Source organism: Pantherophis guttatus, chromosome 2 (assembly GCF_059756535.1).
Source record: "Pantherophis guttatus breed Tessera chromosome 2, ASM5975653v1, whole genome shotgun sequence".
NCBI classification, from domain to species: Eukaryota; Metazoa; Chordata; class Lepidosauria; order Squamata; family Colubridae; genus Pantherophis; species Pantherophis guttatus.
Genome location: NC_142064.1, coordinates 162,064,884 through 162,080,100, shown reverse-complemented (window position 1 = coordinate 162,080,100; position 15,217 = coordinate 162,064,884). Strand labels below are relative to the sequence as shown.

General features: G+C 43.2%; 1 protein-coding gene across 7 annotated transcripts in view; it reads left to right on the top strand.

Moving 5' to 3' along the window:
- GGA3 (golgi associated, gamma adaptin ear containing, ARF binding protein 3) overlaps positions 1 to 15,206 on the top strand; it is a 35,648-nt gene extending 20,442 nt beyond the window's left edge. For all 7 annotated transcript variants that reach the window (XM_060688697.2, XM_060688698.2, XM_060688701.2 and 4 more), the window contains 8 exons: positions 350 to 466; positions 1,635 to 1,925; positions 3,491 to 3,558; positions 4,684 to 5,000; positions 8,904 to 9,130; positions 11,312 to 11,481; positions 11,886 to 11,996; positions 12,747 to 15,206. In XM_060688697.2, coding sequence (XP_060544680.2) covers positions 350 to 466; positions 1,635 to 1,925; positions 3,491 to 3,558; positions 4,684 to 5,000; positions 8,904 to 9,130; positions 11,312 to 11,481; positions 11,886 to 11,996; positions 12,747 to 12,857 — 1,412 coding nt within the window. In that variant the 3' untranslated portion in view covers positions 12,858 to 15,206. The remainder of the gene's footprint in view (positions 1 to 349; positions 467 to 1,634; positions 1,926 to 3,490; positions 3,559 to 4,683; positions 5,001 to 8,903; positions 9,131 to 11,311; positions 11,482 to 11,885; positions 11,997 to 12,746) is intronic.
- The last annotated feature ends 11 nt before the right edge of the window (positions 15,207 to 15,217 follow it).

Below are 15,217 nucleotides of genomic sequence, written 5' to 3'. Positions count from 1 at the left end.
TTTTTAATATACCAGTTCTTCATAGCACATTTCTGAATATTCAAAGCCTAAAATATGAAGCTAGTCAGCAGGGCATACTGTTAGAATGGCACGAATCAGATGGACTGATTGTTTGTTTGTTTACATGAACCACTTTAGGCAACCGTAACCTGTGTAAAGAAACAACAGTCATAGCAGTAATGCAATATAATAATACACATACATGCAATATTAAATTATGGCAAGAATTATGGCACCAGGAGCTCTATGACACTTATCCCAAAGATAGGTTGATAATGTTTCTAGACAGAAGAAGCATTCTTGAAAGCTCAGTGGGTTATATCTACGCTATATGTTTTTTCCCTTACAGGAGATATTCTTCAGGCTAGTGACAACTTATCACGAGTAATAAATTCCTACAAAAAAATTATTGAAGGTCAAGTCATCAATGGTGAAGTAGATCTTTCAATGCTGCCTACAACAGAAGGTGAATCGTATTTCTCAGTAGATACTTAGTTTGTTCCTTTAATGACTCTGCTTCTTCTTTTATGTAGCATTAAAATAGTATGCAATTTGGAAGGAGGTTTTTTTAATATCCGTAGTATAAATACACATCAGAATCAGTCATACTGAAATACTGATAAGAGAACATTTCAGGCTCCTAAAACATTATTACTTCCCATGTAATGGCTGGTCTTAAACCCGAGAACTTCAAAGGGAAATCCCAGCCTAAACTACAAGTTTAGGAAGTAAGTTACTTCTATCCGTAATGACCTCAATCACAGTAATAGATTTTTCCCATAATAGGTTACTATTAAGACTTAACTGATGGATAATCATAATTATTTTAGACAATTTAACCTTCAGTGTTGTCAGTTTGTATTTCCCTGGGTTTTTTTCCCTCTGCTAATCTTATTGCTTACAGACATTCCCTTTACAAGTCCATATTCCTGCTGATTTAGAATAACACTGTTGTATTGATAAAGTGAATTTTAGTTGTGAGATAGGCAGATTTCAAGCTTTGGAATTTCTTTTGTTTCTATTGGAATCCAAAGGTCCCTGCAAAATAGTAATGAGTGAGGGAACTAATATCAAAGTATGCAATCTATGAGCTATGGTTGTGCTGTTGTATATAAAAATGTATGTGAAAATTTACCATTGGGTTTTGATCTGTTTTTCTCTTGCCATTATTTGAATCCATGGAAGCTTCAACCGTTAAAACCCATTAGCCTTCAAGGTGCCCTAAGATTTTTTTGTTACATTTTTGTAACTTGAATATTCCTAGCCATATTCATAATAATAGGGCACATTTCTCAGTAATGCTGAACGACAAAGAATAGGTGTGAGGTACAAGAGAGAGAGCTCATTCCCAGATCAGGCCAAAACATGGCAGAAGATAATGCAACCTAATATACTCTTGGCATGGAAGTTTCAGTTGCTTTTTGGAATTAGGGAACAAGGAAGCTGTGGTCTCTTGAAGAAATGGACAAGGCTGGAAACCTGCCTTAAGAGTTGACTCTTGATTTCTTGGACAAGCATCCAACTATTAAAGCAATGCCCTTGTTGCTTAAAATCAGCTCTCCAGTATTGTGATGTATTTGCTGAAAACTGTTGTATCCTTTGGCATCTTTTTCAATTCTCTCCTTTCCTTCCAGGAAGCAATTCTGCCGATAACGTCAATACCCTCATTGATTTGGGGGAATTGGAGGTTTTGAATGTGCCACCGCAACCACCACCACCACCACCATTCCTTCCGTCAGCCTTGAATGCAACACCAACTCTAACTCCAGCTCCAGCCCTATCAGAAATCCCCATCCTCCCACCCCCGCCTCAGGCAACTGGTCACTCCCGGAGTCATTCAATCGGCCATGCTGAATCCATTGCTACTCAGTCAACTAGTGCAGCCAATTCCTTTTCTCTGCTTGATGAGGAACTCCTGTGTTTAGGTCAGTTGGATGCGGTTTGATGGTGTTTAATGTGGAGCTAGGGAGCTGCTGCCATGGATACTTTTTCCACAATCTGGACAATGGAAAGTCTTTGTCACAATCCATTAAATAAGCCTGTTTTCTGGACTAGATTATCACTGAGAGCTAAGGAAGACAGCATAGGCAACATAGTAATCTGTTTTGAATGTTGCCACCATATTGAGATACGAAAGACTGAGAGAGGCAGAACGCCATAAGCTAAATGGAAAACGTTATGACTCCTCTTTTCCCAACTGCTGTATCTACATCAGGCGTGTCAAAGTCGATTTCATTGTGGACCACATCAGGAATGTGTTTGACCTCGGGGGGCGTGGCCAGGGGGCATGGCCAGCTCGACATCACACGTATTGGGTGCATCTGTGGTGGCCCAAGTGCTCTGCCAGCAAAAACAGAGTTGCGGCCTTCCTGAGCTCCATTTTTGCTGGCAGAGGGACTGCGGGCTGATCCTTCACTGTTCTGAGAGCAGCCCCGTGGGCCAGATCTAAGCACCCCATGGGCCAAATTCAGCCCACGGGCTTTGAGTTTGACACCCCTGATCTACAGTAATTGCGTAGTGTCCATGGATAGCGTATGTACGTGTTTATTTAATAAATATATATAGGGCAACCATCTCATATTACATTACTCTGGGTGACTCACAATTAAAATGGCATATAAAACAAAACAGGCAGAATAAAAAAACAATAAGAATATCATAAAAATGGCATCTGAAAACACTTATAAACACTCAAATTAGCCATGAAACAAGCTCACTCATTTTATCCAAGTTCTGGGCTTGAAAGCAAAGTCAAGTTAGCATTAGAATTGGAGCGGGTCTAATTTGTTGGGGGGGGGGGGGAGTGATGTTTCTGAGGAAAGGCACCATGACAGAAAAGGCTTTTCTGCTGGGTTGAGACAATGCTCTCTCACAGACAGGCTCTGGAATATACCTCCTTTGCACGGGTAGATTACACTGGGGTCTTTTGAGAAAGCATGCAATAGTATTTATTTGTTTGAATGAGCTGGGAGCAGTAAAGTTACTCATACTCTCAGAAGAACATCTGTAACTTGCCCTGCTTGCTTCTGCTCCTGGTTGTTGAGTAACAAATGCAGTCTAAACAATAATAATTGTGCAGTATTTAAAGAGCAGTAAAAAAAAAAAAATTAAGGAATGGCTGTGTGAATTGGCCCAATGTCTATTTTTTGACAGGTTTTCAAAGAGTTGCTGAGCCAAATGTAAGCATGACATCTGTCAGGGAGAGGGTGATATTGCAATTAACTCCCAACCCCACCCCCCACTTCTGTCCTTCATCTCACAACACAGCACTCTTGGATACAGTTTAGAGAACAAGGGTTTTTTCAAGACCCCACAGGATAAAATGTACCTAAACTTGGATTTGTACTTGGGTTTCCACAACCTAAATGCAAAATATTGCACGCTTCTTTCTCACGGGAACCTCATCAGCTTACTTAAAAGTTTTTCCCTACTAAAGTGTGACTTGCGTTTATCGTTTCCCATTCCTAATACTGTTTTTCCTCTCCATCAGGCCTCAATGACCCTGCTCCAAGTGTAGTAAAAGAATCAACTGAAAGCAATCAGTGGAATCTGCTCCAGGTATTTTGTCTTCTGTACTGTACTAGGTTTTAGGGCTGTGCAGCCGTTTAGATTCAGTTCCAAAGAGATGCACTGAATTTGGCAGGCAGGTAAATATAGAGTTCTTGGATACGAGATGGGCAGCAAATATATTACATAGTAAATAAATAAAATACAACACCTATCTGCAGTTCTTTAAAACAACCACACCTTTTCCTGAGGTTTGTAACTATAAAGCAGGGGTGTCAAACTCGCGTCATCACGATGGTGTCACGTGACGTATTGGGACCTTTTTTTCCCCTCTGCTAAACCGGGCGTAGCTAGCATGTGACGTATCCGGCCCCCGGGCCGGGAGTTTGAAAGCCCTGCTATAAAGAGTTACAGATAGGTGCCCTCTTTGTTCCTTCTTGTGCTCAGAGGCACATTTTTGAATTAAATTTGAAATGCTGCATAACTTCCTCTGTTTATACTTCAGAAGATTTTTAGGAAAGTATCCAGAATGAATCTGCTCTAAACAGAATTGTCCTTTATTTTTCTGGCTTATTTTAGTGTTAGAATAATGAACAGCATCCTATTTTCCGTAGAAGATACAGATCAGATTTATTTTCCATAAGGATTTCTATAATGAGGCAAGCCTTCTTAAAACCTGTTGGGCCCTTGGCCCCCTTCCCCTCATCCTTTGTATAGAGCAGGGGTATCAAACTCAATGCCCGTGGGGTGCTTAGATCTGACCCATGTCACTCGTGTCAGGGGCGCCTGACCCGAGCACTCGGCCAGCGAAAACGGAGCTCGGGAGGCTGCGATGGCCTCCTTCAACCCTCTGCCAGTGAAAACATAGCTTGGGAGGGCCATACGCAGAGAGTTGCAGGAGGCCGTCGCAGCATCTTGAGCTCCGTTTTTGCTGGCCAAGCGCTCGGGCCACCACAGGCACCCCCGACACAAATGACGTCAAACTGGCCATGCCCACCCTGGCCACGCCCACCCGGTCCCCAAGGTCAAACACAACCTTGATGTGGCCCTCAATGAAATCGAGTTCGACACCCCCAGTATAGAGGAATACGCCCCGCCTGATGAAGGCCATTCTAGAGTGTGATAACAGAAGAGAGGTGAAATATTGCAGTGGTACATCTCTTTCCTGTGTTGCAGAATGAGCCAGTAGATCTGGACTTCTTGAATCCAAAGCCAGTTTCTGTTCCTTGCAACTCTGCAGTGAACCCGCTTCTTTCGTCTGTGTCACAGCCCGGATGTGGAGCATCAGTACCTCTTCCTTCTACCTTCACAGCCCCTCAGCCTGTTTCCAGTATCTCTGCTCCTACCTCAACCTCTTTCATCTTCTCTACCGGACCTCCGCTTGGCCCTTTAAGTACAATGCCTGTAGCTTCAGGCTACTTTGGCTCAGCAATGGGAACGAATGAATTGCACAAGATAGACCCATTCGATCATCTTCTAGAGGAAAACAAAGGGTAAGGGGGTTTTGTCTTGTTTCTTTAGCCTGTTCTCTCTGCTTGATAATGGCTCTTCCTCTCTTTTAAATTAAAAATGGCGAAGGAGGGCAGTAACCTTTAATGTCAATTTTCAATATTTGGGACTATTTTACTAAATGGTTCCTTAAAATAAGCCTCTGGGCTTGGCACATAATTGCAAGTACTGATACTGATGTTTTCCCAAAAATAAGACCCTGTCTTACATTTTTTTGAACCCTGAAATAAGCGCTTGGCCTTATTGCTATGCGCTCAAAAGTCCAATTGGGCTTATTATCAGGGGATGTCTTATTTTGGGGGAAACAGGGTAGTACTCAATTTATAACCTCTGTCGGAACCAGAATTTTCATTGTAAATTGATGTAGTCAAAAGTGAGTTATCACATGCCTGACTCAATTTTGCAACCATTTTTACCATGGCCGTTAAGTGAATTACATAATGGTTAAATGATGTTTTCTTGTTGGAAACGGGCTGGGATGGTCGCAAATTGTGAACATGTGACCACAGGAGGCCGTGACCGGTCATAAATGTGAGCTAATTGCCAAGCTCCCAATTTGCATAAGTGGAGGACTACCAGTATTCTTTGCTGAACATCCACTCAATCAGTGATTATTTGAAGTTACAATGGTGTTGAATGAGAAGGGCTCATAATACAGCCATTGCAATGTTCCCATGATCATGTGATTGTGATCAAAGAGCTTAGAAATTGGCTTACATCATCACAGCATTCTGCTGTCATGTGAGCGCCATCTGCGATCTTTACTGCCAACTTCTGACAAAGTCATTGGGGAAGCCAGCAGGAGGTCACAAATGGTGATTGTGTAACTGCAGGATGCTTAGATCATGTGGTGTTTCCCTAATGACAACTGGGGTTGTCAGAACTGCTGTTGCATGTCAATGCAATCCCGTGACATTGTACCTTATGACCACTTCGTTTACCATTGGAGTTCCTGGTCCCAAATACCATTGGTAAGCAAGCACTACCTGCAATTATGAAACTCACAGATGTTTATCTACAGTGGATTTCTGGGTGGCTTACAGGCAACTCGAAAAAGACATACGATACAGTCGTGATTGCACTGGAAAAATAAAGGCATAGAAACTGGCAAACAAATTATATAATGTAATGTGCACATTACATTGGTTCACTGAGGAGCTGAGGGAGTTGAAGCGCCGGAAAAGACGCCTAGAGACTAGTTGGAGGGCCAGCCTTTCTGAATCTGACCGGACACTGGTAAGATCTCATATTAGGAATTACCTAGTGGCGATAAAAGCAGCGAAATGTAGCTATTTCGCTGCCTTATTGCGTCATCAGATAATCGCCCGGCCGCCCTGTTTAGGGTGACCCGCTCCCTGCTCCACCAGGAAGCGCGGGAGGACCCCTTGGAGGGTAGAGCCAAGGATTTTGTTCAATATCTGTATGACAAAATCACTCAGATTCGGGAAGATCTGGACTCCGACTGGGTAGTCTCAGGGGGAGGGACTGGGGCAGGTCTTGAGAATGTTATCTGGGATGAGTTTGATCCTGTGACCCCTGAGGACGTGGACAGGATTCTGGGTAGACTGAACGTGACCACTTGTTTATTGGACCCGTGTCCCTCCTGGTTAGTGCTGGCTTCCCGGGAGGTGACACGAGGCTGGCCAGGGGATTATAAATGCTTCGTTGGGTGAGGGTGACTTTCCTGCCGCCTTGAAAGTGGTGGTGGTGAGGCCTCTCCTCGAGAAGCCTTCCCTGGACCCGGCAATGTTGGTTAATTATCATCCGGTCTCCAACCTTCGTTTTGTGGCGAAGGTTGTTGAGAGTGTGGTTGCGCAACAGTTCCCCCAACACCTGGATGAAACGACGTATCTGGATCCGTTCCAGTCGGGCTTCAGGCCCGGGTACAGCACGGAAAAGGCATTGGTCGTGTTGGTAGATGATCTCTGGAGGGCTCGGGACAGGGGGTGCTCCTCTGTCCTGGTCCTGTTAGATCTCTCAGCGGCTTTTGATACCATCGACCATGGTATCATGCTGCACCGGTTGGAAGAGTTAGGGGTGGGAGGCACTGTGTTGCGGTGGTTCTCCTCCTTTCTCTCTGACCGGTCGCAGTCTGTGTTGACAGGGGGACAGAGGTCGACCCCGAGGCCCCTCATATGTGGGGTGCCGCAGGGGTCGGTCCTCTCGCCTCTCCTGTTCAACATTTATGTGAAGCCGCTGGGCGAGATCATCCGTGGTTTCGGGGTGGAGTACCATCAGTACGCTGACAACACCCAGCTGTACATCTCCACCCCGGATCACCCCAACGATGCCCTTGAAGTGATGTCCCAGTGCCTGGAGGCCGTACGGATCTGGATGGGGAGGAACAGGCTCAGGCTCAACCCATCCAAGACCAAGTGGCTGTGGTTTCTGACGTCCCGATATAGTCAGTTGACGCCATCACTGACTATTGGGGGCGAATCACTGGCCCCCACGGAGAGGGCTCGCAACTTGGGCGTCCTCCTGGATTCACGGCTGTCTTTAGAAGAGCACCTGACGGCCGTGACCGGGAGGATTTTTCATCAGGTCCACCTGATTCGCCAGTTGCATCCCTTTCTGGATCGGGACTCCTTACGCACGGTCACTCATGCCCTCGTCACCTCCCACCTGGACTATTGCAATGCTCTCTACATGGGGCTCCCCTTGAGCAGCACCCGGAGGCTCCAACTGGCGCAGAGTGCGGCCGCGCGGGTGGTAATGGGAGCGACATGGCGCTCCCATGTAACACCTCTCCTGCGCGAACTGCACTGGCTCCCGGTGGTCTTCCGGGTGCACTTCAAGGTTTTGGTTACCACCTTTAGAGCGCTCCATGGCTTAGGACCTGGTTACCTACGGGACCACCTACTACCACCAATAGCCTCCCACCGGCCAGTACGCTCTCATAGAGAGGGACTCCTCTGGGTGCCGTCAGCCAAACAATGTCGACTGGCGGCCCCTAGGGGGAGAGCCTTCTCTGTGGGGGCACCTACTGTCTGGAATGAGCTCCCCCCAGAGATACGGAGGATCCTGGATCTGCGCACCTTCCGCCGCGCTGTGAAGACCTTTTTATTCCACCAGGCGGGCTTGGCCTAATCTTTTCCCTCTTTTTAATATGTAAATTTTAATCTGCTTTTAAATTATTGGGGTGTTTTAATTTGTCTGGGCCAAAATGGTTTAATTCGATTTTATCTGGTTTTTAAACTTTTTGTATCTATGTATTTTATTGTTTGGCTGTTCACCGCCCTGAGTCCTTCGGGAGTAGGGCGGTATATAAATCAAATAAACTAAACTAAACTAAACTAAACATGTCTAGGCAAAATCAACCCTTTTGCTATTTCACAGCATGCACTTGGGTAAAATGATAATTATTTAACTACATATCAAACTAGCCCAGGTAAATTAATATTGAAACCAAATTTCAGAACAAGACAAAATCTTGATAGTGTAAGTGAGATCCCACATATAACATAATTGCTGTTATTCTAGTACTTTTTACTCTTCCTGTTAACGTGTTCAGCACCTGTGCTACTGGGAAGATTGTGGGGATCAATTCTCCATCATCTTCCTCGCCAGCTAAGAATATGATGGAGATACAATACATGAGCAGGGTGACAATAGGTGTCCTGTCTATATTTTAAATTTAGATTCAAGCTGCCTTGAGTCCAGTTTGGTGGCCTTATACATTAAATAAATCAGTGTTACTATTACCCTGTTTTCCCCCCCCCCAAATAAAACATCCCCTGATAATAAGCCCAATTGGGCTTTTGAGCACATGGCAATAAGGGCAAGCGTTTATTTCAGGGTTCCAAAAAAGTATAAGACAGGGTCTTATTTTCAGGGAAACATGGTAGCCTGTGCATAAATTTGGTAATTATCTGGAATCCTTTCAGGCCTTCAGCTTCAGCAGCCGTAACAGCCTCTACAGTCCCTGCTGCTACTTCTGCACTTCTGGCATCTGCTACAGGATTGCCGCTCGCTGGTCCAGGAGTCCCTCCAGTTCCATATCCAGGAAGTCCCATCTTCCAATCAGCCCTGTTCCAGCAACAAGGAAGTCCCTTGAAAGGACCTGAGATCTCCTTGGCCAATGTCCATGTTCCACTGGAATCAATTAAGCCAAGTATGGGTCATTGCTGGCCAGTATCTGTTTAATGGTGAAGTAAAGGATGCATATTTTTATTCTCAGAAAAAAATAACATAGTTCTTCACGTCCCTTCTGTCTGTGTAAATGTGATGTCCTTCATTCTATGTAATGAATGCGTGGATGATTGTCTTTTTAAACCTGCTTTATCCTTTTAATTTCCAAAAACATAAGCCTCTTATCATGGGAGCAAATGCTGGAAATAATCCTGCATGTACTCCCATGCCTCTTTATTGCAGTTCGACACTAAATGTCTGTTACAGGTTTTCTTTTTTTAAAAACATTTTGGTGGAACAAATTTATAGTAAAGTGATGCTATTTTTGAGGTAGTTCTATCTGTTTAGAGAAATTTAGAAAAATAAGTGTTGTCCAGCTAATGTTTTTGCAACATTTATCCTTAAATTTGTAATCAGTGAGAGCCATTTATTGAGGATGGTGGGCTGGAGACATGGGAAGAGTGCCTGGTTCGTGTCACCAAATTAGCTGCTGAATTTGGTTTTGTGGCAGCCTCTTTTCTCTTGCAGTGACACTAAGGACTCTTTAAGCATGACATTCTAAGTCCTTGAATCTTAACACTCAACTGAAGAATTATTTCTTGGCTTTATGCAAAGCTTAGTACTTTCTCTGTTAGGCAGACTATGCTACCCCTCCATTACTTTTTCCAACCTTCTCCATCCTATAAGTGGACCTTATTTTAAAGATAGTGGCACTAAGGACACAAGTTCAAATCACATGCAGTTACTCGAGATTCCCTACCCCGCCCACAACACTGAACTGCATGCCTCTAGAGTCATATTTTGATCTGTTGATGCCTATTCTTGATTTAGGCCCCTAGCATTCAGGCTGATGACTGCCGCTGTGTTGGACTCTTGGATAAAATAGCAATAGTAATAGTTCCTAGACTTATATACCGCTTCATAGTGCTTTGTAGCCCTCTCTAAGCCGTTTACAGAGCCAGCATATTGCCGCTAATAATCTGGGTCCCTCATTTTACTGACCTTGGAAGGATGGAAAGCTAAGTCAACCTTGAGCCGGTGAAGATCGAACTGCTGGCAGTCGGCACAATTAGCTTGCAATAGTGCATCACTAGGGCTCAAGGCTATATGAGATTTACATACTGCTGGACTGATTACGTACCATTTCTGTTTACTTATGGTAGGAAAGGAGAATGACCCCAAGCCATAACAATACTGGGGGGTTGAGGAGGGAGAACGGTATTATATATAGTCCTCAGCTTACGACCACAATAGCCCAAAATTTCTGTTGCTAAGCAAGACAGTTGTTGAGTTTTGTTCCATTTTATGACCTTTCTTGCCAATGTTGTTAAGTGAATCCCTACACTTGTTAAGTGAATGTGGCTTCCCCATTGACTTTGCTTGTCAGAAAGTCGCAAAAGGTGATCCTATGACCCCAGGACACTGCAGCCGTCATAGATACAGGCCAGTTAACAAGTGTCTGATTTTTGATCACGTGACCGTGGGGAATGCTGCAATTGCTGTAAGTGTAAAAAAAAAAAAAAGGTCATAAGTCACTTTTTTCAGTGCCATTGTAATTTCGAAGAGTCACTAAATGAAGGCGAGAACTACATGTATAGAGGGCATAGGGAATGGCTTTTAAAGGAGGAGGAAAAGCTGCTATCAAAGCAGCAGGCAAATAAAAAGGGCTTAGAAAGTAACTTGGGAGTTTGTTTCAGACTAGCCTCTCCCTGGTTCACATGAAGATAAAGGGGGACAGTGGGAAGCACTTTGAGATTGCAAGATTCTGGTATGACTGTTGAATAAGAATAGTCCTGATGTACTTGGCATTGGTTTCTTAGTCTAATTGCCCCCATAGGACTGACAGGCATGAGATGAGAGCATGAGCTGCTGTAATCCTTATGAGTGATTAGCGTGTCTGCTCTTCAGGAATGATATGCGTTCCTCAAGGATGAGTGATAGCATTGACATCTAGTAGGGGAGGGGGAAACTCAGATCCCCATAGAGGCCCCAGCTTTTTTTTTTTTTTTAACAACCATCTCATTAGAACTGGCTATGGAATGCAAGTTTGAAAGCTAGGTTGCAACTTCTGTTACGGCACAGTCACCCTGTCAAAGTCCATACTGTTTATTCTATCGATGGCATGTTGCTTTTCTACCATGTAAAGACTTCCTTCGCCTTGCAGGCAGTGTTCTTCCCGTGACTGCTTACGACAAGAACGGTTTGCGTATTCTGCTGCACTTTGCAAAGGAGTGTCCTCCCGGGCGGCCTGACGTGTTGGTGGTGGTGGTATCGATGCTGAACACAGCACCTCTTCCTATCAAGAATATTGTGTTACAAGCTGCGGTGCCAAAGGTGGGGGAAAGAAGATAACAGTTGGCCAAGAACCAACTGGAGGAAGAATGTAGAATTCTTTTATTGGTGCAGGCAGAAGCTAAGACTTCCCAGCAAGGAATCTCTCTGGATCACGGGGCTAAATCAAAGATAGATGCTCCTAAGGAGAAGCAAGACTCTTTGTGTTACCAGTTTGCAGGCTTCTTGTTCCCAATTACTGCCTTAGGACGTCTTTGGATAATGTTGATTTCCACTGAATCTCAGAATTTCCTCAGCTGATCCTAAATTAATTATATGAAGGCAGTTACACTAGACAGCTGAGTGGTTTGGCCTTCTCTTAGAAAATCAAATGTGCTAGGTGTCTAGTAGTATTTCTACAGAAGCAGGCATTGTCTTAACTTTTGTTTTTGGTGTTTTCCTTACAGTCCATGAAAGTAAAGTTGCAGCCACCTTCAGGGACAGAGTTAGTTCCATTCAATCCCATCAAGCCACCAGCTGCTATTACCCAGGTCATGTTGCTTGCAAATCCTAGAAAGGTGGGAAGACTTGTGTTCCAGATCCTCTTCCTCCTTTTAAAAGATATAGTCATTTTCCTTATACCGGGTCATGTTTTGTATGTCTCATCACTGTTTTCTTGGACTGATGTAATGGGTAGCAAACAGACTTCGATACTTTTCAAGGTTAGAATAAATAAGAAATAGAGCATTAAGTATTATTTAATTCTGCTAGACTTTGTTTTTTCCCCCCCATGCTTCACTGAGACAACTTTGAGTAAATCTGTGAAATTAGGGGACATACCTCAACCTCTCAATTTTCTGTAGCATCACTGGAACTGTTAATATCACCGTAATTATGTAATTATTAGTAATTATGTTAGGCTGAAAGTGTGTGGGTGGGGTAGAGTTGGCTTTTTCATTTTTTTAGGGGTGGGACTATGAACAGAAAGCCCCTAGAAACTAAGGGAGAAGAGGCCAAAATCATGCTACTAGTTTCTGCTGCCCATATGGTAGAATTTCATCAGTGCAGCTATGGACCATTTGGGGAGGGGGTGGGCAGCAGATTTAAAAGGGGGGAAAATATCCCACCAAAAATCAGTCCTTTTATCCGAGAATCGGACACACTTGAGTGAAAGAAAAAAAAAATCTCAAGAGTACTAGGATACCCAAGGGCTCCCCACCCCTGACTTAAAGGCTGATGTGGCACGCATCATGTACTCTTATTTAAGTGCTCTTTTACTCTGTATTCTGTGGCTGGCTGCTATATTTGGTTTTCCTTTTTCATTGCAGGAGAAAGTGAGGCTGAGGTATCGACTGACTTTCACATTGGGAGACACGCCCAGCACCGAAGTGGGGGAAGTAGACCAGTTTCCTCCAGTTGATAATTGGGGAAAGCTATGACCCAGAGCTATTTCATGGGGACTGGAATGAATGCGACATGACAAAGGCACCGGCGGTATCAGTTAGTGATATTTAGCTTTGTTTACATGTCCCGTCCACTCCACTTGTAGCCGTAGTCCAGAATGTTTCCTGCACTCTGGGACGATAGTCTGGCGCGTAAATGCCAAGTGTAAACTTGTGGGAACAGCCAGGAACAGAGACCTGGTCGGTGTCTTTACCTTGGCCAATCCAACTCTTATCTTTCACTTCATTAAAACTTGAAATATAAATGTTCTGGAGAATTTGATGAGCAGAAATTGAATACACTGGAACATTATTTCAGTTAGGCTAGAGGTCTACCAAGGGCTATGATGCCTTTACAAATTCTTTTGGGATAGAGTCCTAATGACCTTCCTGTACCCAATTCTTTTTACCTCTGTGAGATCAGAACTAGGATAACCTTTAGGCTTGCTGAGCAATAAGATACACTTCCAAGAAATGGTGGGTTTTGCCATGATCAAGCACTCCATTTACAGAATATCTGTTCCAAGAGCCAGCAGAGCCCATACAGATATTTTACACTTGCCACTTGAGAACAACAACAACACACAGGTCTCAAGTTGCTGCCTTCTAATTTTATACTCGTAGCTGACTTGCTTGTGTGCTTTCCCAGTAGCTGCTGAGTTTTGTTTGCACACAGCTGTTTTTCCTCTGCGTACACAATTGTCTCTTTTTTGTGAATTAGCTACACTAAAGATCCACATATAGTTTATACACTGCTCAAGTGGGAAGCATGGAGCAATGGAAATACAAATAGTATTGAGAAGGAGCATCCATTCAGGTTCAGTTGTTAATTGGGCTCAAAGGAGGAAGCGATGGAGCTAAGGATCTGAGGCATCTCCTGAAGGCACTATTGTTAGTTAAAAGTATGATATGTATATTAAGCTATAGGAATGTAACAGATCTGCAGACCAGGGGAAAGAGGAGCCATGGCCATGCATGTGCAGGGATGATACACTCCAGTTTTATTCTTTTTAGATAATAGGTGGGTAAGTGCAATTGTCTATAGGAAGAGAGATCTTTTTATGTTGAGACAGGCAGGCTTTTCTAAACAGTGATAGACACAATACGGTTCAAAAGCCATAGAGGGAAGTCACTGCTTTGAGTAACTACTTTCTCCTGTGTGTAACACAGTTTGGGTTTAACTATGTGCTCATCTGGAACAAATCGTTTTGTTCCCTAGTGAAAAGAAGGCCCTGAAAATCTACTCTATGCTACACTATAACCGAGGACTTTTTTGTGTGGGAGTTTAAAATTTTGCAATTAAATTTTGGTATTAAAGAGATCGTGGGACGATCAGACCTCCGTTACAATGGCTGTGACTTCTTTACGTTAAGCTTCTGTAGACAAGATAGTTAACAATCACAACAGAAAGAACCTCATTGGCTTTTGAAGGGATCCAGTTTCAAGTGTGTGAGAAGATAGTCCCCGATTAGCCAAACTCATGGTATGAAGGCCACATTAATTATGTAAAGCTGATGGGAACCCAGCAGTATTTTTTTTTGCTCTTGATCTCGTCCTCTCTAAAATTATAGTCTCCCTATTATCAGCGTTTTACTTAAGCTTCTAAGTCTGCCCCAGTGCCATACTTATTTGTACAGAGCAGATTTCACTGTTAAGAGATGGTCTGCAAATCACTCCAATTGAGGAAACCACACACACACACACACACAAAGCACAAGGGCTTTCTGCCAAATTGCTTTCATGCTATCAGCAGTGCCACTCTGTCCATGCTGTATAATCCAACAGAAAGATCTCATTGTCTCACTGTGTGGAAATGTACTACTACAAGCTTTAGAAATTATTTATGAATGTTCCTGTTCACAGGCTGAAGTTGCAGCTTCTATCAAACACTCAAGATTGTAAATATATCTCAGAAGCATTTGTTATTCTGCACGCTCAATAAAAATACTTTCTCTACTCTGCTTTAGCTACCTGGCAGCCACTTCATACTAAAATGTATTTTTGTCTGAAAATTATTGGAATTAACAACCTGTCCTACATGTTTCTTTACAGTAGCTGTGATGTAAACAGAAAGCTATATGGCTAAATATCAATTACTATATGTACTCAGACAAATATCTTTTGGTTTGTTTTTAAACTCTTGGGTAAGGAGAAATCAAGATTTATTGCAAGGAGATCAGATTGCCCCTGGATTTAAAACAAGCAAATGAAATGGTTTGTTTCAACTTGCATGAATAAAACAATTTGGGTTATTTTAATGACAAGATGGGTTTTCCATCTTATAAGAATGTAAAAGTCTCAGTTTGCAAAAACCCTGAGTTTCTTTCTTGAAATTTACCACAAAAAGAATGAGAAAA